This window comes from Gloeophyllum trabeum, assembly GCF_000344685.1.
Source record: "Gloeophyllum trabeum ATCC 11539 unplaced genomic scaffold GLOTRscaffold_00004, whole genome shotgun sequence".
In the NCBI taxonomy this organism is placed as follows: Eukaryota; Fungi; Basidiomycota; class Agaricomycetes; order Gloeophyllales; family Gloeophyllaceae; genus Gloeophyllum; species Gloeophyllum trabeum.
The window spans coordinates 1,286,617-1,307,805 of NW_006920413.1; the positions used below are offsets into that span (position 1 = coordinate 1,286,617).

The window sequence follows — 21,189 nt, forward strand, 5'->3', positions numbered from 1 at the left end:
CCCTAACAGAGACAATCTGAAGGTTGTTGTAGATGGTCGCCCGCTAGTGAATACACGTTTTGTGACTTCTAGATTGAAGGTCGCATCGTCTTATCCGCACCATCATGGCTCACAGCACGACCGCCACGGCGTCGCACACGTTGCTCAAATACTCTCGCTCATATCCAAGTCAACGACCCAGTACTGGACCGAGTGGAATAGAGGCGGAATGGCAGCACTTCGCAAATCCAGTCATCCGTTTAGTGTTGGACACCAGAAAGTCGGCTAGGGGCGAGCTCGAGTCTGTCAGGCTGCGCATCTTGTGGTCAATGGACACCGGGCTGGACTCCATGGATGCTGGCCAGGGTGAAGTTACTTTCGTAAGTGACGCTAGAGGACTGAAGGTGTGCGCTCATCCCTCAGCCTCCTCGGCTCTCTCAGGAGGACCTGGACCTCTTGACCTTCTCGTCTCTCCAAGGGAGTATACTCTCCCAGACAAGCCAGTCTCAAAGTCTCCCTCTGAAAGCCGTGTATCGGGAAACCATGGTCGGAATTCGCTATCTCCACCCGCGGGTAGTCACTGCGGGCACAACTCCTGTTTGAAAAATCCTTACCATCGCGACTTCACGCACTAGTCAGACTGACATCTCTCACAGGTATATCGCCGCTTCCAAATTACCTTCGCCAGCGTCACGGCTGCTTCAGAATTCATAAATGCGATCCGAAACGTCTGTCCTTGCAAAGCCAACAACACGCCGGTTTCAAATCGGAGCATGACGATGAATGCGCCAGCAATACATATTGACCGTCCGTTGCAAGCGCAGACTGCTAGTACACCAGCACGCCATACTTCAGTCGCCGTCACGTCTCTCACTTCGTCGACACAGTTTGCGAGGTCCCAGGTACACCGAAGTTCGCCGCTACGCTCTGAGACAATGGCCAATGCTACTCCCGTCTCAGGTCCTCCATGTTCTTCTCCAGAAGATAATCGCACTCACGCGGGTACTGTCTCTTATAATCTACGGCTTTCTGACCGACAGAATCGACCTTCTGCAATGTCCTTGGCTGCCATAACCACTCCCTTCTCAGAGCTGCCCGGCGCGGCAGACATAGCTCCCTCTTCTCATGCTGCTGATCTTGCTTCTACTTCCGCTTTTGCTGATGCCTCTATGCTTGCTGTACCGTCTATGCCAGGGCCCCCCGAAGTAGGGGTTACGATTCGCGGAGAAAGCCTGACCGAGGCGACTCGGACCATCCCCTCGAATGTCAATCCATTATCTTCTATGATGTGTCCTAGTTTTCCAGTACCATCAGATCCCACTCCTCCCTCGTCGAATAGTGATTCTTCTGCTATGCTACCCCCGCCACTTCCCTTGACCCTTCCTCAAGCCCTGGATCGTCCTCTCTCACCTGCAGCGTCCTCTAACACTCAGAGTGTTGCCCCGGATCGACTGATGGCGTCCTTACGGGAACTACCGGAATTATACAGCCTCTCATCTGCAGACCTGCATGCGTTAGTTGGGCAGGTCATCAGGGAAGAGGGTTTCTTGCAGCTGGTCAGTCTACGCATAGTCTACTGTGGTTTCAAGCTAACACTGCCCCTTAGCTCGAAAGTTTAGACCGTATGTGGAGAGAGAAAGGGTTTCTGAGCCAATTGTAGACTTACGTGTGTCACTACTGTCTGTTCAGATAACGCTCCTTCGTGCAATCTTCCATACGCATTACGAACCCGTTGTACAAAGCTAAGGTATCTACAGTGTACAACGCATGACAGATACAGCCCTACATGCTGTCTAAAACTACATCACATCAGTATTCAGGATAACATATCTGACTCAGTCTGTTCAGCTTCATCGCAAGCCTCCAAAACAAGGTGGGACCATAAATACGAGCCTATGCGTATTCAGAGCTGAACACGTCTATGCGCCCATAAAGCGTATGCCCATTCTGAGTGGCACAGTAGCTCGAAGAACGTGGATGCCAATACGAATAACAGTTAAGAAAGCCCACATAAAACCAACTAGCTCATACGTCAGAGTGATATCCGGAAGGAGACAGATAGAACTTACAAATGAGCATTGGGATCCAGAATAGTATAAGCATACGGTCGTCTGCAACGGCAGCAAAATTAGTCGAAAACGTTTCACGTACGTGACAACAGTACTTACGCTTTTCCCCGCCCTTAGGAACTCTCTTCTTTGGCGGCTTATATGTGTAGGCATCCACTTCTTCGTCAGGGAACGGCGTATCCTGCTTCAGCCGCCGAGCTATATTCCTTTCTGGCCGTGCTGTAGCAGTCAAGGGCTGTGTTTCCAGGGCAGTCTTACTGACACTGGTGCCCTCATGTGCTTGACGGGGGGTATAAGCAGGAGGAGGGTTCTCTTCAACCTCCTGACGAGCGGTATATTGTTTAGTCCACCGTTCCAACACGGTAAACCACTCGGGCACAGAAGGCACAGCTGCCACACGAGGCTGGACAGGGCTATCTTTGTCCTTGTCACTGCCGCTGCGCCGCTCAGTCAAGAAGTTTGCCAAGCCGGGAAGGGGTACATAGACGGGGAATACGACAGGCAGCTGAGGCAATGCGCCCCATGGCACGTTGGGCATGCCAGGGATATGAGGAAGCCCTATGTGTGGCACATGCGGCATGATCCCTTGCGCAGGCTGGAATTGTGCTAGGGTCCGCTGGATCATTTCGACCAAAGAAGCAGCCTGCTTCTCATCTACACCGTCCTGCTTGTGCTGTGTCGGCGACTTGGACTGAGTAGCCGGTGTATATTCACTCGAGGGATTCCCATGAGATTCGTGATCCTTCTCAGGAGGTCCCCGACGTACAGCACGCTTGGTGGCACTGCGAGCTTCTTCCTCCGAGTCGTCTTCTACGTCCCCCCATGTGGCTTCCTCGTCCTCACGATTCCCAGGCGGACTCCATTCGCGGTCACTGTCCGTCTCGGCGTAGAGATCATCAAAAAGATCGGGTGGGGCGATCTCCTCCGGTATTTCGCCGCCCACGTTTACGATATCCAGAGCCGCACCACTGCGGACCAGCAAGCGCAGACATTCTTTGGATGGAGTAATAGCGGCGAAGTGCGCTGCGGTGAATCCGTTCTGATCTCGGACATCCGGATCAATATCATGTTCAAGCAGGAATTTCACCAGGGACGAAAATTTGAGGAAAGTCGCCAGGTGCAGCAGGGTGTGGCCACTAGAACTCTGCAGGGAGATTGCGTCGCTTGTTGCGACGCCCGTGCCTCTCTCGCTAGGTGTGTCGAGAATAGACAATAGCTTGATAACTAGTTGCTCGATATCCCCGTGCAGACCGTTAGCGCGCGACAGGGCAGCTAAAGCAGCGACTTGCATCGGAATCGATTGGTCGTCCCCGTTCTGAGAGTCGTGCGGGCCTGCATTGCCGACAATACGCATAGCCACATTCTTCGCGTCCTCTAGTTTACCGGTCATCTTCAGACCTACGACCTGAAGCGCAAGTTCCATACTGCAAAAACGTATAATTAGCCACTGCAACACAATTAAGGAGACGAATGCACTCACAGCGCTCGGTCTGACTCATCAATGTACGTAAACATTGTCGGGGGCATAGAGTCGTCCTTCTCAATGCCCTCAAACCACACAGCGACGACACCAGCAGACACCCGAGGCGGGAGCAGGCATACCAGAGTGTTATCGCTCCACCTATGCGTAGAACTCGCCACTGCGTCGCCAAAGACGCAGTTCAACTGCATCGATGGATGGAAGTTCATGCCAAGGATCGTAACTTCAATACCGCCATATGTCGGTCCAGATGCTGGAATAAGTCGATGGATCTTCGGTGGCGGGAGGCTGGTAGCAGGGGGCCGAAAGTCAGGATTGAAGTTGAATAAGAAGGGCAGGGTTTGAGGAGCAAGCATTGACGTAGGCTGCATTTGCATCGGAATTTGGGGTATAGGAGAGGGAGGAGCAGTAGGCAAAAAAGTCGGCGATACCGCATTTTGCAGAGTAACTGCAGCCTGCTGGGGAGTAGGGGCCATGTTACGGGTTACAGCTTCCAAAGCACGGAATGCATCGGAGATATTTTCATTAGTAGAAGCATGTGAGTTGGAGGGAGAGGGCAAGTACGTTTCGGACTCTGAAGCGTCTGAGCCCGGAAAAAGGGATGGGTTAACGGAGTATAACGAGGTTCCTGCCCCCAAATATGAAGGAAGAGTCGGGGAAAGCGAAGTGAGATCACCTACGCTCCCGGCGCGGGAAACATTGGACGAAGCGTCGGCAGAGCGTTCTTGTGCCCTTGCCCTCTTCTTAACCTGAGCCGGACCATCCTTGGAACAGTTGAGTTTGCGTTTCGATCCGTTCAGCTCACTCGTCTGATCGACGTGAGTCCAGTCAGAGTTTTCGTTTGACCCTCCTTGTTTATTCGTGCTCTTGTGGTCATCCGTGATCATGATGGGATGAGTCGTGCCCGAGCCCACAATTCTCCCAGTGTGGTCCACCATGGTGAAGTGCACATGAAAGCCCACTTTCTCGCGATGGTGTCGGCAATAGCAAGTGATACGCATTGGTAAGATGGCGGATCCGGTAGAGAAATCGACGACCTCTGGGCAGTTGAATTGAATGATGCTGGAGGTATCCTCAAGCTTCGGCTGCCCGGTCGGTCGGTTGGGGTCGTCTAGGGAATCAGAGTCAGATCGGACAGGTCGTACTCGGGCGGCTATCTTGCGGGCTACTCTCTTCGCCTCGCGAGTGCGACAACTGGAGCAACTGATAACTTGACTGTGAGGGGGTGATGCACATGTTACCGCAACAGCCAGGTGAAGGATATCTTCCGGTTGAGGGTCTTCGCCAACTGGTTAGTCACAACGGGCGCTAGGAGGCGTACCATAGGCTCACCAATCTTGCCTTCCTTGCGCGTCCGCTTTTTTGTCGAAGTGCCCTTCGGGAGCTTCAACCACTTCCAGGAACCAATCTTGTCATATTTGAACGGCTCTCCGGATGATGAACTGGCGTAAGCCAAGTCGATCGTTACTCGAACTTGTGTCTCCACTCGGGACTTCGTACCCCCTTCGGGAATGCTCGGTATGATGATGGGCAGGCTGTGAGACAAAACGGATGGGAAAAGGAGACAGCGGTTAGAGTAACGGGAACTTACTTATAACATGACTCCTTTGGTGGATAAACAACTCTGTCCGAGGCTGCTGAGGGCTCACGCTTGCGAGCCAAAGGGGTTGGCGGGGGAACGGGCTTCGTGACAGGGACAACATTGGCGGAAGTCAGAAGGTTACTGAATTGAACCAGCTGAGAGGCTGAGGCGGATGGCAGCAGTGGAGAAGACGTGCTGGAAACGTCAGACGTCTGTACTGCGGTTCCGTCGAGAGCAGATAAGAGGGACTGCCTGAATTACACGGAGAAAGGGGTTCGGTGACTCTAAGTGCACGGGACTTCGAGGACCACGTACTCATCATAGGCATGATTATGAATCAGGTCATTGAGCGACAGTATTCGCTCGTCCTCGCGTTTTGAGCTGTCCGGATACAACCCGCTATCACTCTCCCAAGCTGCGGTAGTACCGTTCGACAGAGAGTCACGCCAAGAGTTCAAGTCTGTATCGTCGCGCACAACCAAAGGCTCTGGACCATCGGATGCTTCGGGAGTCGCTGGCGAAGGCGAACGAGAGCCCGCTGCAGTTGCGGACGACGCGGACATAGCAGGATGGAGCGGGGGCCCGAAAGTGTCTTGAGTGAGTGCGTTAAGGACCACGTTCTGATGATGTGGGAAACCTGCCGGCAAATGCCCCGGCTCCAGAGCGACTAAGACTTGTTCTATTAGGCGGTTCCGTCGAGATCGTCCGGGCACCTCTGCGAGCGCAGGCAGAGAATAAGGAATGCGCGGAGAAGAGGGCGAACGCGACGGAGGATAAGGAAAGGGTATAGATGCTCAAATAGAGCTTGACCTGAGTACATGTACCGTGCTGTGTGAGAGTTTCGGCCCGATAAATTCAGACTCCGAAAGCTGCCCTTTCCATGGGCGTGTTCGGCGCGTTCTGCCACAACCACTCTTGTTCGACGCGTGTAACATGAAGCGAGGTGCAGAAAAACAACTAAGCAAGGACGATGCCGAGGACGAAGTGGCCGACGAGGAGGGTGAGGTGAGCGTCTCTTACTGAATGTCAAATGCGTTTGTGACAGAGGGAGAAGCCAGGAAGTACCCCGAGGTTTCAAGAAGGCGGATGAATCTGAATTAGCGAGAAGGAGGTGCGCACTCCGCTGAATCAGTACTTTCATGTATTATTCAACCCTCGTAGAATGCGTGCACTGCCCAAACGAATGTCGGGGGCCGTCCCTCCACCGGCAGCACCGGCACCGGAACCTGCCACAACGAACGGTGCAGCGTCCAACGTAAGTTCGGTATGCCACTTCTGGAACGTGTCCTTATCCAGCTATATGCCAGCCACCACCGCGTTTTGGCGGGTTTGCAGGATTTGGATCAGGGGGGCCCAGTCCCTTCTCATTTGCGACCGCTGCCCCTTCCAATAATACAGCCAAACCAGCGTCTACACCCTCGCTCAGCGTGTTCTCAAGCACATCCAGCCCTGCTGCTTCCGCTCCACCTCCTGTACCATCAACTACGTCTGCAAGTACAAAGTCTTCTGCTTCTTTCTCCAGCACGTCATCGACTTCGTCGACTCCTAGTGCTGCAAGTTCTAGCCCGCCTGCTATTAAACCGGCAACTAATGGCACTGACGACTCTGGCGCCTTAAAATATTACACATCCTTGCGTGGTCTAAACGTATCCTTCCTCAAGGCCATTACCAAAGCCGTAGAGGAAGATCCCTTCATTGACGTCGCGATTTTGCTGGAAAGGTACAAGTCCCTGCGGGTTGAGATCCAATCAGAGTTTGAAAAGAGCAAGAAGACCTTGGAGAACGGCGAAGCGCGACCTAGCAATACCTCAAGTTCCTCGAAACCATCTGAGCCACCCCCCGCTATGCCGGCGCCCCCGAGTAGTTTCAAAGGCTTCAGCTTCCCTCCCTCTGCCCCAGCCATATCTACTACCCCGAGTGGCGGATTCACGCCTAAGCTTGACACGGCCGGGTCTTCAGGTAAAACATCTGGGTTCTCGTTCCCGACTGCGCCGCCGCCTTCCTCCTCTGACAAACTGTCTGGGTTCTCGTTTCCGAGCGCGACCTCGACCTCCTCTGCACCATCCACACTCCCCTTTTCTTTGACTCCTAGCACGGCGTCATTCAAACCAACTTCTGGTGCCCCTGGCGCCTTCGACACATTCAAGTCTGATGAGAAATCCAAGTCTTCAGGCTCGCCGTTCTCCTTACCGTCCACGTCGGCGTCTACTTCCGATAAATCGGAGAAACCGGCTTCGGCCTTCTCATTTGGGTCTACAGCTTCAGATAAGAAGACGTCGTCTGCCTTCAGCGGAGGGGCCTTCAGTTTTGGCAAGGACAAGGACAATGAATCTTCTTCGTCTGTCAGCAATCTCTTTGGAGGTACCAGCGCGTTTGGGACGAGCACGCCGCCCAAATCAGACAAAGCTCCCGCCAGTAGTGGATTCAGCTTTGGGACGACCTCCAGCAGCAATACTTCCTCGTCTGGATTCGCTGGCTTCGGCAAACCAAGCGGCGGGAGCATAGGAAACCCCGTAGGGTTCGGTTTTGGCAGCCCCCCGAGGTCGAGCGAGGGTGGTTCTAAGTTCGGATCTTCCGGTTTCAATTTCGGTGGCTCGAAAACGGAGGAGAAGCAAGAGACCGAGGAAAAGAAAGAAGAATCCGGAGAGAGTCAGGATACAGAGAAGGAGGGAGAAAGCGAGGAGGGGCAGGCAAAGGAAGAAGAGGTCGTTCACACCAGCAAAGAGAACCTCGGTGATGTAGAGGGGGAAGGGGAGGAGGATGAGGTGACGACGCATGCGGTAAAGAGCAAGGTCTATAAGTTTTCAAAGACCTCGGCGGACGAGAAGGGCAAGTGGGTCGACTTGGGTGTCGGTGCGTTCTACCTTTCCCAAATGGCATACCAGCAACACGCTGAACCCCCTCAAGGTATGCTCCGGCTGAAGAAGCACAAAGAGACGGAGTCACGGAGAGTGCTTCTGCGTAACAGCAATTCGGGCAGGGTTGTCATTGTGAGACTCTTTTTCTAGTGTCGAGTGTTTTTGACTGAATCGGGTTTGATGCAAACCGCAGAACTTCAAGATATACGCAGGTCTGACACCGAAGGTCAACAATAAGCACGTCAGCTTCACCGGCCACGACCAGGGCGAACCGGTCAACTACCAACTCCGTGTCAAGACGCAGGAAGACGCTGAGCAATTGAACCAGGCTCTGCTGAGAGAAATCGAATTCGTAAAAGGGCAGCCCGAATAAACGATATGTCCTTCCACAGCCAAGCCCCGTGTATCCTGCTTTGTTGAAGTTCTATTTTATTCCTATCCTCCGCATTCTTTGCTGACCGGTTACACTATGGACATGCGTCCTATCCTCCTTGACGAGCGTACAAGATTTAATGACTTCCGTGTCTGCGCCCGCTATCGACCGCTGAAGTGGCTTTGGGCGTTGTGCCAAGTGGAGCTCAGCACAAAAGCTTCACTGAGTAGCATCTCGATATCGTGATCCGTCCATGATTGTGTAGGCAGTGACTGCAAGAACATAATGATGCCCTGCATGATATCCCATAAGCAAGATTTGCAATTTGACTATCCTTGTGACTTACTTGGAAGTCCATCTGTCGCAGTTTCTCGCTCCATTTCACAAGGAAAGCGGAACATACATAGAGATGAAACTGCGAGAAAGCATCGGCTCCTTCAGCCTAGGTTGCACGCTATGATGAGACAGCGTTGTTGATAAGAGCTATATTTCGGTCTCACCAGATACGTATCCCACATGCGGATAGTGTTTCGGACGCTGATCTCCCTCATAAGCAAGCAATTCATCCACCTGAATGCGAATTGCATAAACTCCACATTCTGGGAAGCAAGATGCGCAGCTAGAGGGGCTGCCAAAGTACGTCAGTCTGAAGTCTGGCCCGATAATGGGGATAGACGGACGATCTATGCGCGCGACCAACTCAGCCATCCGTTTCACGCTCCGGTGTATGCCAGGCTGCCCTGCGATGTAATTGTCCTGGATCCCGTCCAATAACCTAGATAGGCAGAAGTAAGAATCCGCTTCGATAGCATTGAGGACGCTAGGCGGTAGGATAGTTGGATCGAAGTCTTCCGCTTCTGAATCTGCATGATAAATGAGTCAGTCGCGGCCGGATGATGGAGGTGAGGGCCACAGTCGCACCGACATATGCAGACAAAAAAACTTGAAAAAACGGCGTTGCGAGGTCATTGATTCCTTGTACGTATCCACTCGCAGGATGCCTGATAGCCCAAACATAAAGTATGCGCTCCAGGCTCTAAGAAACCAGCGATGAGCTGGGATACAGGCTACGGGTGAACGGAGGAGCGTACCCGCTGCGTACAGGCGTGCATCCATAGTCGCACGCCAGGCCTTGTCCGTGGGACATCAATCTCAATTTGATGCCATATTTGTTGGTCGAGCTGTCTATCCCGGGCAAAGGTCACTTCAACAAGGGACGCGTACTCCTCCCGTTTGCGTTTGAGCGTCGATGAACGCAGTCCGGAGATCGACGGCATATGCCCCTGCAGTCATGGTGAATAACAGAGGAACAAACCAGTTCGCACGAAGATACTCACGAGCAACAGTGGCCATACTATCGGTCGGAGCTCGTCTGGGATACCTTGCCAGGCCAGCTTTCGGAGCTCAGCTACACATGGCCTGGTCAATGGGTTTAACTCGTAAGAATACGTGCAGCTACATACGCATGTTTATATCCTCTTGCAGAAGACAATTGATGAATTTCTGCCGTCGGTTCGTTCTTATAGAACGCTCCCGCTGCAGGAGCTCAGGGCTCTCACTCCCGTCAGGTGAAGCGCGGCCGGACAGAGAGTCATGCAAAGACTTGGACTTCCCGAGCCGTCTCCTAATAAGTTGCAGCGGATCTGTATCATGGGTGAGGGTCGAACGCATACGGATGAGGGGCTCTGCGAGTACCGTTAACGATCTCGTCAACGTCTTCTTTAATGGTGCCCTGATCTTGCCTGATTCTAGTGTAAGGAATGTGGTCTACCACCTCCGGTTCCATATCGCCCACAACCATTTCTCCTTCCACCTCCACCTCCCCGCCCATGGTCTCACCTTCCTTCCCATGATTACCACTCTCCCGGCTCTCGCGCTTATCGCTCGACTTCCTGACAATGGTCCAGCCATTCTTATGAACATGACTCTCCTCATGACGCGGGTAGGAACTGGGACTGGGAGCGCTGACGTGGGTGTAGGAGAAGGCCAAGGTTGAAGACGAGTTATTGAGATGGGGCCTGGGGACTGGTTTTGGCGCCGTCGATGATGTAGACGCTTTTGGGCTCTGTGCAACCGAAGTCTTGCTCCGATTGTTGATAGAGGTCGATTGTTGTGGGGATTCAGAATCAGAGCCGCTATCCCAAGCATCGTCCTCCGCCCAATCTCCAGAGGTAGATGTGTACGAGGAGAAGTAACTGGAATGCACGCCGATGTGCGGGCGTGCTGGAGGTGGTCTCGCCGCCATCGAGAGCAGTCTGTACAGCGATCAAAGGATGTCAGCTAGGAAGGATATTGCAGCTATGTCGGCGCAACTGTGGAAGCTCGAATGTATGTCGTGAGAAAGATCTTTGTTGTGGCGCTGTCCAGACCGTGGCCACTTCCACTTTAATGCCTCATTTCCTCAGGAAATCGGGTCTTTGACATACTGCATGCGTACTCTACTTTCCAGATCGCAGGATTTGACCGTGCAAGGCCCACCTATCGCATCCACTACATGGGGCATTTAGGAACAGCGGGCTTCCCCTTCGTCGGTCACCTCCCGCCCGATACCGTAACCGACAGGCAGCCTCAGTCAGCGGAGATCGCACCTGCTGACCTAGTGATGGTACATTGCGGATTGATACTGTATTCATTCTTTGCGGCACATGCTATTCGCTCTCATTGCTACCTCTCCAGACATCACATTGGCATGCTCGTCTAACATTTCATCTAGTCGCAGTAGGCACCGACGCTCGCAGACTGAATTGCCAGGTTAATACGCTTTGCAGAGATACACGAAGGGAAGAACTTACAGCAACATCCCGAGCATACCTGTACAACACACCTCTCTTAACCGTCAGCTCCGACTTCCCCGAAGCCTCCCATTCCTTACGACGCCTGGCCTGCTCCTCTTCGTCGACATGCCAGTTAATGACCTTGTTGTCGGAGTCGATGACGATCCTATCTCCATCCTTGACCAGAGCAATCGGACCCCCTACCCTCGCTTCGGGGCAGACATGACCTGAACGCGCCAAGAAATAGGATGTTCAGATATGAACGGGCTCTCGGAGAGTATCACTTGCCAATGATGAAGCCGTGAGAGGCACCAGAGAACCGCCCGTCAGTGATCAGAGCAGTACTATTGCCTAAGCCGGCACCGATAAGTGCACCGGTAGGGCCTAACATCTGAGAAAGCGAGAAACGTTTGATCAGCACTTGCCCTTCGATCGAATGGCAGATGAACGATTCACCTCTGGCATACCAGGCGCTCCTTTGGGACCCTGGTATCTGAAGATCAAGACTGTACCTGGCCTGATCTCTCCCGCCGCCAATGAGGGGTAGAATTGAGAAAGGCTTTGTTATTGTGAGCGCCGTAATAGCTTGAGAAGGACGGCCCAGACAAGCTCACTCATCGAAACATTTGGCTACGCCCTGCACATGCTCCGTCAGAAACTTTATCTTGGCCAAGTCATGATCGACGCCTACCTCGAATTTGCTACCTTCCTTGCCGGTCAATTTAGCAACCGCAGTTTCCGGCGCCAAATTACCCTTCAGGATGTTCAAATGACCAGTGGGCTTCAAGGGATTGTCGATCCTCCGGACGACGTCTTGGCTGTCGAACTGCAACTCTTCGACGTCCTCCAAGTTCTGGGCGAGTGTCTTGCCAGTGACAGTCATAGTACTGCCATCGAGCTGGACACATAGACAATTTATACGTGTCCTTTATGCTGGATGACGTTGCCTACCAGGTCGGTGTGATTAAGTAGATACTTCAGTAAAGCCGGTATCCCGCCGATCTTGTGTAGATCTTCCATGTAGTACTTGCCGGACGGCCTTGAGCGCGGGCATTCAGCACATATACTACCAGGGATACGAGAATATGCAGTTTACTTCAGGTCACACAGATAAGGAGTCTTGTCAGCTATCCTTTGGAAATCATCGATGCTGAGTTCCACATCGGCAGCCCTAGCCATGGCAAGCAAATGTAATACCTACATCGCTCTTGTGTTAGCAAGTACACCACGGGAGAAGAATTTACTTACGGCATTCGTCGAGCCGCCAACGATATTGGTAACGGTGATCGCATTTAGGAAGGATTGTCGGGTGACAATATCTCTGCAAAAAAGTATGAATGCCTGTGATTCTTTCCAGTGCAGGTCAACATACTTCGGCTTCAGGTCAAGCTCCAAAAGCCGCTTCATGTACTTTGCGGCCTTGAAACATTCTTGCGCCTTCTCTGATAGGATTAATTCATACACTCAGCATGTACTTGCGCACCAGAATATGGCAGGTCGTTACCAGGAAAGACGGCCGGTATACCCGAAGAGTAGGGCAGTGACATTCCAAGCACTTCCAAAGCCGTACTCATGGTGTTGGCTCTGGAAAGGTACTGGTTTACCTCTGGTACTTAGAGACCAATGCTACACTTACGTGTACATACCGCCACAGCCACCAGGGCCAGGGCAGGCATGACGGACGACATCGAAGTGCTGCTCGTCGTTGACCTTGCCGAGAGTGTATGCCCCTATTCATTTCCCGGGGAATCATTGACCAGGCATGTAAACCGACCTTCTAGACAGTACGCACCGAAAGACTCGAACGTGTCAGAAATGTTGACGGTGTCGCCTTTCTTCTTGCCCATCGCGGGGCAGTCAACATGGCGAATACCAGGTTGAATTGTCCCGCCATAAATAATGATGGTTGGGCGATTGTGACGGGCAGCAGCGATAAAGCAGCCAGGCATGTTCTTGTCGCACCCCGGAATCGATATGTTGCCGTCGTAGTATTCTGCCTATCCAGAGTCATGAGTGACTATCAGCAAGTCATGGCGCGGAATAGTCACCATCACAACCTAAGGGCCTGTCAGACATATTGCGCGCGAACTTGAGAACGAAACTTACTGCTTCGATGGAGTCCGCTATGAGGTCGCGACTCGGTAGTCTATATCAGAGTAAGGGAAGGCCTCGTCGCAAGGCTAGGGAGACTGACGAATATCGCATTCCTAGACACCGATATTAAGAAACATCGTCATCAACAGTAAACCGTAGTTTCTCACCATCTGTGCCCATGGTAATGGCATCACTATTTCACGGTTGGTATCAATTGGTTGAGTAGAGTGGAGTCTGTCCTACCTGACTCCGATTGTATTGAAGGTCATGCCTACGAGACCTTCCTGTTCACAGCCTTGTTTCACCTTCCGGGCGAAATCAAGCTAGCCAAGGTGTGTCAACTTGCATACTGCTATAACAAAAGCATCTAACATACGAGATGCATGTTGCAAGGGTTCCCTGATCACATGTGAGCATGTACATACCACTTCGTCCATGGTATATGTCACTGACCTTCCCACCAAATAGGTGAAATCCCGATCTGAATAACGAAGTTGGACGTAGGATGCGCCAAATACCAGTGGGGCATACCTGAGGCTTGTTCATGTCATCCTCGGTCATTCCAGTGGCATACACTGCAGATGAAAACGTTAGATTCAGCGCGTCACTGCAGCGCGCGTTCGACTTACACATCGCCTGAGCCGACCCTTTCGACTAGAGACAACACGTAAATTATACAAGCATCTGGACGCAACATAGCCTACCTTGTCCTGAGTTACAACACTCGACCATTTGTTCAGTTTCGGGGCGTTGCTCCCCGGGGAAGTGGCGGGAAGGGTGTGACTGAGAGCATCCCGATTCACTCATCTGGGGCAGAAAATACGGGACTCCATAGCTTACATCTCGACGCCCGACATTGTGGTGAAGAAGAGGGGTAGAGAATCTCTTCTGAATCCTGCATTTCCTCGCCATGCTCGTAACTTATGACCAGGGCGGAACGCCACCGCGGTCCGAAGGCCTCGAGTAGAGAGCATCACGTGAGATTTTCCTTAAAATTAGACGCCGGCAGTGTGGCCGGCAGAATGTCGGTCGACCAACAGTGGGAGCAACTTCACATCCTATGACATGGGATCGGGCCCGATAACGCCCTCGATAATCGTGCAACGCATCCCGGTCTACCCACATCGTTGCAACACCCAAGCATGCACAACCTTACTAGCTGAAATACACGACAATCAAACAAGTACATACGGAAGTCCCAGCCGTAACCCCAACCAGAACAGATGTGATCATGAGCCTTCAGATTCACTTCTCGTAGCGCATGGCCCGCAGAAATGGATCATGGTTGATGTCCTGACTGCCTAGCCTCAGAGAGAGTTAGAATAGAGGACTGCATCGGACAGGCAAGTCCAGGCGGGTATGTTATTATAGGATACTTCTGAGGTAGATATGCGGCACGTACCGTCGAGTTCCGGGGAGCCCGGATGCCCTCGTTCTCGCGAATGGAACGATCCGAGCACGAGCTTCCCGACCTAACGTGTTCCGATCCGGGAAAGGTTGAGAGGAGGACACACCCCTCTAAATACTACCTCGAACATACCTCGTCGGCGAAACGGTTCGTCGGCAGACGAGTTTCTCCATGCCAGAACAAGTATACGTCGCGCGGATGTACTCATCCATGGGCCCCGACCGCGGCACGTATGTCAGCTTGACGCTAATTGTCTCGCTGGCCCCAGGGAGCTCTTTCGCCTTCCATATTTTGCCCCACCAACTGCTGCTGGACGCAGTGTCTTCACTACCGAAACTAAAGGGCGAGCTTGTCGGCCCAGCTGGAGCCATATACGACAGCAAACGGCATCGAGCGCACTCTGGGAAGGGGCACTGCATTATCGATTATAGTAGGACTGGAAAGAGCGACAAAGGATACAGCAAGGTACAGCGGAACCCGAGACCACGAAAGGCGGGGTAAGGCCTAGAGATTGCGGGGTCGAGGATATATACGACGTAGAAAACGTGCAGCCGCACTCCATCCGAGACACCGTAATGGTGGACTGCCGCAGCGGAAATGACATAGCCCTCAAGCCTAGACGGCCCCACCGATGGGAGCATGCTCATCGGGTATAGGATTCTATAGCTAACTGCGAGGATCCCGAGTAACGCGAGGCTCACTTTGCCTCCTTAGCCCTCGTATGCTATAGGTTTGCTATGGAAAAGGAGGCTGCGCCGGAGATGATGTGCGATCGGTCTTGGCCAGACCTTCATTATCGTGCTATCCAAGCTGTACAACCTCTCACGCGTTCAGCGGGACGCAGATACCCAGATGCTCCATCCACTAAAGGTCCACGAAAGGATCAGTGCACGAGTGCCGGAGAAGCCACGCCAGTAAGCAGACCTCCACGAGATCGGGCCGTCCAAGAGGTTCTGCGATCCAGAGCTCGATACACTACTATCATTGGACCAGTAGTGAATAACTATTCACTTCCCGTCCCTTTTGTGCACTGGGGACCTTGTGGCTACCCTATACCTTCGGCAATTTTTCTCTGTAATGATAAATGTCTGTAGATGCCATGTTCAAGTTTGTATGTGGAACGGAGGAGTGGTCATCGTTCAGGATTTAAAACTGTCTTGCATCTCCGAGGTCTAAGCGTGACAGAGCGTGACCGCTGCCCCGCCACAGCCCTATTGTGACACGTGTGACATCTTATTCACTTCCCGTCCCCTTACAACCTCTACGCCCTCTGGAAAAATCTGAGAAATTTGCAGAGGGTATAGAATAGTATCTGAACCATTCACACCAATTTTGGGGTACGTGCAATCAGAGGAAGGTGACTTAACTAGGGAACAGTTCAAATCATTCACTACTGGTCCAATGATAGTATTTCTATGGGTCATCTGTTGAGACGATGTCGCCAGCCAGCAAGATATACAGAGCAGTATCCCAGGTCCCTTGCCCGCGGGACGCCGTTGCCCAGTTGCAAGCTATGTATTACGTAAATACGACCCCCCCCCTAGCCAATGAGAGCACAGAAGCTTGACAATGCGTGCGAACCATATGTTGAGAGTTGAGAGCATGTTTCCTTACTTGGGAGCACAAATACGACCCATGGTCGACTTCCTTGGCTAAATATCGAAGATGAGGACATCTGCAACTAATATAAATCGTTATCCAGCATGCAGGGAATGTCTACATTTGAGCTAGCAGCGGACCAGACTCGGGACATCACATATTAGACACGAAGAGCGACAAAAATAACATAGGATGCAAGTTAACATTTAGAGATAATACTTACAGACCAGTAACACCTTCCCTACCAATCGTTACATTAGCGCGGCGCAAGGCTTTATGAGGCAAAAGCGTACCAAGAGAAGCAGATGATAGGATAGCGATCCAGGATATCGGGGTATACAGAAAATAACAAAGCTCTCTCGAAAGATGAGCGTGCGGAAAAAATTGTGTTGGGGCAATATGTGCAGCACGGAGACGCCAAAGCGACCCGAGTGACATTCGTCACGCTCAGCCCGCGCGAGCGCGAGCATCATCCGGGGCAAGCATCTTTAACGCTCGACGGTCTGAATAATATATCCTCACTTCAGCGGATGAAGTCAGGACAGGGGAGTATAGGACTTACTGGGGACGTCCACGTTTAGCTTAGCGAACCTGGAAAGACCCCACTTAACACTGGAAGTCTGGCTCTATAAGCAGTTATTGAGTCGTACCGGATGACATGGCGTCGGGCGACTGCTGTCTGGCTTTCACTCCTCTAGCAGTGCCCGACTTCGTGGACAAAGCGTCGCTGTATGAGGTTCACCTCTGAAGCGTTACGCCCGTCCTTTCCCTCAGTCCCTACTCGAGATCAACCTACAATAGGAGATGGTTCAGAAAGAGATGAACTGACCAAGTTTTTATACATCTAGGTAGGGCTCTGGTTACCGGCTTGGCGGAGCGCATTGCGCTTGTCCACTGGGCTACGAGCTCGAGAACGTATTCCAGGGTCGAGAAGGGGGACACGGTTTTCCGCTGACGGTCTACAGGAGGTGTTAGAATGTGGGTGATATGCTCCAGCAGGAGGTACGTACTGGGGTCGTCAGCACCAATGTCCCATGCAGGTAGGTCCCCTTCATCAGGTGGTATGCAGTGTTAGATAAATGGGATTGAGGTTAACAGTGTTCGCACCGGTCTACGGCTCCAAGCCCATCTTTCCCTAGACTTATGGTCATGAATAATGTTGCTGAGCTCTCTGGATCAAATTAAAAGGAGGAATGATCAGTAAAGGAGGAGGAGGAATGCGGGACTTAGCTCCGGCTTCAGAGCGGTCGTCCTGAAGGGAGTATTGCTCCAGAGTCAAGGATGAAATCGACGCAAACACGAGCAGCGACTTCAAGCAAGGGCGCCTCCTGCTGTCCACCGCGCCCGGCCCGCGGTCCTAGAAGAAGGTAAACACGAGAGGCTTATTCAGCATGGGTGTGGAAGGCTTACCGCTCGAAGACTCCGGATAACCTCCCCCATGACCGTCGTTCGCGCAGAGCTTGGAGGATGGGGTTGCGAGAGGTATGAAAAATCAGCCGGGAGAAGGAAGCGGAGGGGGAGCTGGAGGTATTATGGATAAGGAAAGCTCAGACAACCACTTCGAGTCTCGGGGCATAGGACGCCAAACCTTTGCCCCTCTGCACGCCTTTGTGAGAGCATGAGAGTTATTTAGAGAGCCTTGACCCAGTCCTTGACGCGGGTAGCGACAGACTTCTTGACCTGGCGCTCCACAGACACCGCCTGGCGGTATTCAGGTTGTGGCTTCTGGATTTTGGGAGCGGTGCAAAGCCAGCACGTGCAGGTGTTCTCGGTGGGCGTCGGAGAATAGCCTTCGAGCAGCGGGTCGACGACAGCATCTGGACCAAGGACGTAACCCTTGAAGGTCATGTCGCAGAGCATGCACGGTTCGCCATTGGACTTGACCGCAGGGCAGTAGATAGCGGGGTGAGGGGTGGGCATGGATTGACACATGGTCAAGATGGTATGTGTGCGAGGGGGTGAAGCTTGTAGGCTTAGGCGCAGTGGATGTGATGGGTGTAGAACTGAGTTCTGGAGGAACGAGCTGAGAAAACACCGGCCTTATATCTCTACTCGCCCCACGGCTGACATTTCAATGTTAACTACGAGCCGCCTGATGAGCGGGAATGCCTCGTCAGAAGGCGGCCCCCGCCGTCAGACGGTTGAGCGTTGTCAGCCACCATCGATGGTGGCTGACAGCGCTCAACCATGGTGGCTGATGGTGCACCATCGGCCAGCCTCTTGCCATCGTGCATTGGTGGGTGGCGAACGTGAAGGTGAAGAGTACGTTCCCACCCTCGGGTACCTAGCCTTGATTTCTTGCCGAAGAGTCGACATTCTGTCATAAATAATCGGATTACGACCCATGAAATTAAGCACATAACGCGATCGCATTGTCCTACGCAGAGTCTCCAACTTGAAGTCAGATGCATTATTTATTATGACCATCTAGAAATCAAAACCAGCATTCCTGAACGCATCCACCTTGGGACGACTCTTCGCCTGCTCAGCAAGATCGGACCGGCCCTGAGGTGGTAGGTGAACATCAGCAAACCACTCCGAGGTCCTATAACCACGCTTGGGTTATCATCAGTACAAGCCAACGCACCATAGCAATGAAGGCGCGACGGAGTGTAAACCACAACTGCTCACTCTTCTCGGCACCCGATGAGTCTTGCATCGCGAGTGCGCTGAGGAAATGCTCGACAGCTTCCTTGTGTGCCCCAATGTTGAGACCTAGCAAAACGTGAGATGCCGGAACCCATATTAGGAGGGGAAGACCTACAGGCGACGCCGACGTTGTAAATGGCTCGAGTGTACGTCGGACGGAGAGACAACGCCTCTCTGTAAGCACCCAAGGCTTCCTCAGGTTTATTTCCGTTAGACAAACAGGATCCCAAACGATTCCATAGTAAGTAGTCCTGAATTAGAGGGATTAGGAAATGGAAGCCCTGGAAGTGCGTCGTGGGATCACTGACTTCCGGCCGCATGTTCAATGCCGACTCGAAACAATCCTTTGCTCTCTCAAAGTCCCCCTTCGTGTAGAACATCACCCCCAGTCCAATTTGGACATCAGGATCCACAGTGCCTTCCGCGTGCTGGCTCCGCGCGACTTGCAGGAACAGATCCGTGATCCTTTGGTGCGAGTCCCAAGAAGAGTTCTTGATCGACTGTAAGGTCTCTTCCGGGATTGGGAGAGACGGGAACCGAGCTTCTAACCACCGGAGCAGCATCGTATGAGCGGCACGGTCGTATGATTCATTGGTATACGAGATGGCCAGGGACTAAAGTCGCACTCACATCAGCGCACAGCACAGATTGATGGAGAACAAGAAACGGCTCACAAGCATCCCTGCAGGTGCTGCTCCCACCTCCTGCGCACGTTTCACACCCTCTGCTAAAGCTCGCATACCGGTCTCCTCCCGCTCATCCATATTTCTCGTTTCGCCTAGAAGAATCCATGCCTCATACCCGCCTTCTCCAAGCTCCCCCTTCTGAATAGCAGCTTCCAGCATCAGCGAGGCTTCTGACAAAGAGCCGTTCTGCGCGAGCAGAGCTTTAGCTTCGTCTAAGAGGGACCGGTCGGACGTTGATGGCCCGAGATACTTATTGTCTTGTTCTGAGGAGAGTGGTATCAATATGCAATAATCTGCAATATAGGCGTAACAAACTCACCGAAGGGGAAATCAGCGAAAATAGGCAACCCATCGTCGTCAAATTTGACCGATTCCACACGAGAGTCGTCACCAAAATCTCCCAACCCACTTTCCCAAGCCTTCTGCATGCTCTCACCGTAGTCGAACACATCCGACTCGTCCCTTTGCGAGTTCATCAGCTGGTTGAACTCTGCTTCCCACTTGGCCAAATCCTCAGGCGCAGGTGCGACGTCCGAGCTGGAGAGCGAATCCCAGTACCTATCTCACTGTTGATATCGTCTGGCTTCTGTGACAACTGATGATCACTTACGAGCGGAAATCCGAGTCGAACTCTTTTGTCTCCGTGTCTCCGACTTTGCCCTTTGCCTGTTCCTCGGTCCTAGTTTCTGGCACTTCCGTTACCGAAACTGTCCGCTCTTCGCCTACATTCATGGAAGACAGCGATGCGGTGGCCTCAGCAAAGGCAGCATCAAAGTCTACCTCTCTGCTCTTCCCCTTCCCCTTGTCTTGCTCCATGACAGGAGGAGTGCCAAGACCGTATCCGGGGAATTCGTTGTACATGGTGCCATAGTTCATGCCGTACATGCCCAGCTGGCTGGGACCACCATACATGCCATTCGACATATAAGAGCGCTGTTCGACTGGGTGCAAGCGTTCAGTACAAGCGACATTGGACGACAGTACATGGTTATACGCACATTCTGATCGCAGGCCACCACTTTGCTGCTGCATAGAAGGACCTGCGGCATGATTCTGAGCGTGGAGCCCAAACTCAGCAGCCCATGCACCCTCAGTTCTTATATGTTCTATGCCTCCCTGACCCTTCTCCATGTCCACCCACGATCGGTGCAGCGCAGGTGAAGCATTGGCACTCGGTATATGTGAAAGCTCTGGAGGTGGGATACGGAACCGAGGCACTGATGGACCGGCCTGAAGACTCTGTTGGCTACCGTCGAAAAAGGCGCGAGCAAGAGCAATCTGATGTTCCGATGCGCTGGAAGAAGAGGCGGGAAGGTGATGAAGCTGAAACTATGTGAGATGAGTCCGAGAATAAATCCGAATACACTCACGCGAGATGATGACGGCCCAGCGACCCTGTCCTGATAGACCTGAGTTGTAGAGCTACACAACACACGTAGTCTGCGCGAGGCGTACCTGCTGCAAGCTCCGATCTCCTTCAGTGTGCTTCAGAACCTGCGATAGTGGATTTGCCGGTAGAGCACACTCGGAACCAGAGATGAGTCCTTGCAACGACATTGATAGATGTTGTCTGGCTAAGACGAGTTGTACGATTTGTTGATGCAGAAATTAGAACATTTCTAGCAGTCGAGGACGCGG

General features: G+C 52.5%; 9 protein-coding genes across 9 annotated transcripts; 3 read left to right on the plus strand and 6 right to left on the minus strand.

The window, feature by feature from the left end:
- Positions 1 to 104: 104 nt before the first annotated feature.
- GLOTRDRAFT_127560 (uncharacterized protein) lies at positions 105 to 582 on the plus strand (the record flags this gene model as incomplete). The annotated part of the gene is made up of 2 exons (XM_007866138.1): positions 105 to 359; positions 421 to 582. The coding sequence occupies 2 exons, from the start codon at positions 105 to 107 to the stop codon at positions 580 to 582; spliced, it is 417 nt and encodes a 138-aa protein (XP_007864329.1).
- Positions 583 to 1,034: 452 nt separating this feature from the next.
- On the plus strand, positions 1,035 to 1,639 carry GLOTRDRAFT_127561 (uncharacterized protein; the record flags this gene model as incomplete). Its single annotated transcript, XM_007866139.1, has 2 exons — positions 1,035 to 1,535; positions 1,586 to 1,639. The coding sequence occupies 2 exons, from the start codon at positions 1,035 to 1,037 to the stop codon at positions 1,637 to 1,639; spliced, it is 555 nt and encodes a 184-aa protein (XP_007864330.1).
- Positions 1,640 to 1,662: 23 nt separating this feature from the next.
- GLOTRDRAFT_73813 (uncharacterized protein) lies at positions 1,663 to 5,694 on the minus strand. The gene is made up of 7 exons (XM_007866140.1): positions 5,426 to 5,694; positions 5,120 to 5,362; positions 4,861 to 5,063; positions 3,529 to 4,807; positions 2,148 to 3,472; positions 2,049 to 2,090; positions 1,663 to 1,999 (listed from the first exon to the last, which is right to left on the minus strand). The coding sequence occupies exons 1-7, from the start codon at positions 5,671 to 5,673 to the stop codon at positions 1,899 to 1,901; spliced, it is 3,441 nt and encodes a 1,146-aa protein (XP_007864331.1). The 5' UTR covers positions 5,674 to 5,694; the 3' UTR covers positions 1,663 to 1,898.
- Positions 5,695 to 6,043: 349 nt separating this feature from the next.
- GLOTRDRAFT_120493 (uncharacterized protein) lies at positions 6,044 to 8,928 on the plus strand (the record flags this gene model as incomplete). Its single annotated transcript, XM_007866141.1, has 8 exons — positions 6,044 to 6,115; positions 6,169 to 6,221; positions 6,272 to 6,365; positions 6,418 to 7,963; positions 8,018 to 8,100; positions 8,162 to 8,634; positions 8,688 to 8,783; positions 8,842 to 8,928. 6 exons carry the CDS (start codon positions 6,044 to 6,046, stop codon positions 8,339 to 8,341), a joined length of 2,028 nt encoding a protein of 675 aa, XP_007864332.1. The 3' UTR covers positions 8,342 to 8,634; positions 8,688 to 8,783; positions 8,842 to 8,928.
- On the minus strand, positions 8,503 to 10,012 carry GLOTRDRAFT_39201 (RabGAP/TBC; the record flags this gene model as incomplete). The annotated part of the gene is made up of 8 exons (XM_007865803.1): positions 8,503 to 8,634; positions 8,688 to 8,783; positions 8,842 to 8,969; positions 9,022 to 9,204; positions 9,263 to 9,377; positions 9,433 to 9,624; positions 9,679 to 9,749; positions 9,805 to 10,012. 8 exons carry the CDS (start codon positions 10,010 to 10,012, stop codon positions 8,503 to 8,505), a joined length of 1,125 nt encoding a protein of 374 aa, XP_007863994.1.
- An 890-nt stretch (positions 10,013 to 10,902) lies between these two features.
- Positions 10,903 to 14,128, minus strand: GLOTRDRAFT_110464 (dihydroxy-acid and 6-phosphogluconate dehydratase). The gene is made up of 24 exons (XM_007866142.1): positions 14,050 to 14,128; positions 13,914 to 13,992; positions 13,839 to 13,863; positions 13,741 to 13,784; positions 13,663 to 13,690; positions 13,586 to 13,608; positions 13,453 to 13,532; positions 13,377 to 13,402; positions 13,310 to 13,322; positions 13,222 to 13,261; positions 13,164 to 13,172; positions 12,908 to 13,112; positions 12,752 to 12,845; positions 12,620 to 12,699; positions 12,488 to 12,557; positions 12,364 to 12,436; positions 12,212 to 12,312; positions 12,067 to 12,154; positions 11,807 to 12,013; positions 11,730 to 11,752; positions 11,572 to 11,674; positions 11,404 to 11,506; positions 11,134 to 11,342; positions 10,903 to 11,080 (listed from the first exon to the last, which is right to left on the minus strand). The coding sequence occupies exons 1-24, from the start codon at positions 14,064 to 14,066 to the stop codon at positions 11,051 to 11,053; spliced, it is 1,770 nt and encodes a 589-aa protein (XP_007864333.1). The 5' UTR covers positions 14,067 to 14,128; the 3' UTR covers positions 10,903 to 11,050.
- Positions 14,129 to 14,454: 326 nt separating this feature from the next.
- Positions 14,455 to 14,988, minus strand: GLOTRDRAFT_127566 (uncharacterized protein; the record flags this gene model as incomplete). The annotated part of the gene is made up of 3 exons (XM_007866143.1): positions 14,455 to 14,502; positions 14,612 to 14,681; positions 14,750 to 14,988. 3 exons carry the CDS (start codon positions 14,986 to 14,988, stop codon positions 14,455 to 14,457), a joined length of 357 nt encoding a protein of 118 aa, XP_007864334.1.
- A 1,675-nt stretch (positions 14,989 to 16,663) lies between these two features.
- GLOTRDRAFT_92319 (uncharacterized protein) lies at positions 16,664 to 18,148 on the minus strand (the record flags this gene model as incomplete). Its single annotated transcript, XM_007866144.1, has 6 exons — positions 16,664 to 16,719; positions 16,779 to 16,807; positions 17,046 to 17,175; positions 17,227 to 17,265; positions 17,627 to 17,675; positions 17,861 to 18,148. The coding sequence occupies 6 exons, from the start codon at positions 18,146 to 18,148 to the stop codon at positions 16,664 to 16,666; spliced, it is 591 nt and encodes a 196-aa protein (XP_007864335.1).
- A 407-nt stretch (positions 18,149 to 18,555) lies between these two features.
- On the minus strand, positions 18,556 to 21,189 carry GLOTRDRAFT_115226 (TPR-like protein). The gene is made up of 10 exons (XM_007866145.1): positions 21,007 to 21,189; positions 20,922 to 20,951; positions 20,550 to 20,874; positions 20,162 to 20,492; positions 19,871 to 20,109; positions 19,540 to 19,814; positions 19,174 to 19,479; positions 18,981 to 19,116; positions 18,804 to 18,931; positions 18,556 to 18,721 (listed from the first exon to the last, which is right to left on the minus strand). The coding sequence occupies exons 1-10, from the start codon at positions 21,106 to 21,108 to the stop codon at positions 18,644 to 18,646; spliced, it is 1,950 nt and encodes a 649-aa protein (XP_007864336.1). The 5' UTR covers positions 21,109 to 21,189; the 3' UTR covers positions 18,556 to 18,643.

Coding starts and splice junctions, on each gene's coding strand:
- GLOTRDRAFT_115226 (XM_007866145.1), bottom strand. CDS start 21,108: ATGTCGTTGCAAGGACTCATCTCTGGTTCCGAGTGTGCTCTACCGGCA. Junction 20,110..20,161: donor TTCGACTCGGATTTCCGCTC/GTAAGTGATCAT, acceptor ACAGTGAGATAG/GTACTGGGATTCGCTCTCCA. Junction 19,117..19,173: donor CATTGAACATGCGGCCGGAA/GTCAGTGATCCC, acceptor CCTCTAATTCAG/GACTACTTACTATGGAATCG.
- GLOTRDRAFT_110464 (XM_007866142.1), bottom strand. Junction 13,609..13,662: donor TTCACCTATTTGGTGGGAAG/GTCAGTGACATA, acceptor ACATGTGATCAG/GGAACCCTTGCAACATGCAT. Junction 11,675..11,729: donor GTAGCCAAATGTTTCGATGA/GTGAGCTTGTCT, acceptor ACAATAACAAAG/CCTTTCTCAATTCTACCCCT.
- GLOTRDRAFT_73813 (XM_007866140.1), bottom strand. CDS start 5,673: ATGTCCGCGTCGTCCGCAACTGCAGCGGGCTCTCGTTCGCCTTCGCCA. Junction 4,808..4,860: donor GCGCAAGGAAGGCAAGATTG/GTGAGCCTATGG, acceptor CAGTTGGCGAAG/ACCCTCAACCGGAAGATATC. Junction 2,091..2,147: donor TCCTAAGGGCGGGGAAAAGC/GTAAGTACTGTT, acceptor CTGCCGTTGCAG/ACGACCGTATGCTTATACTA.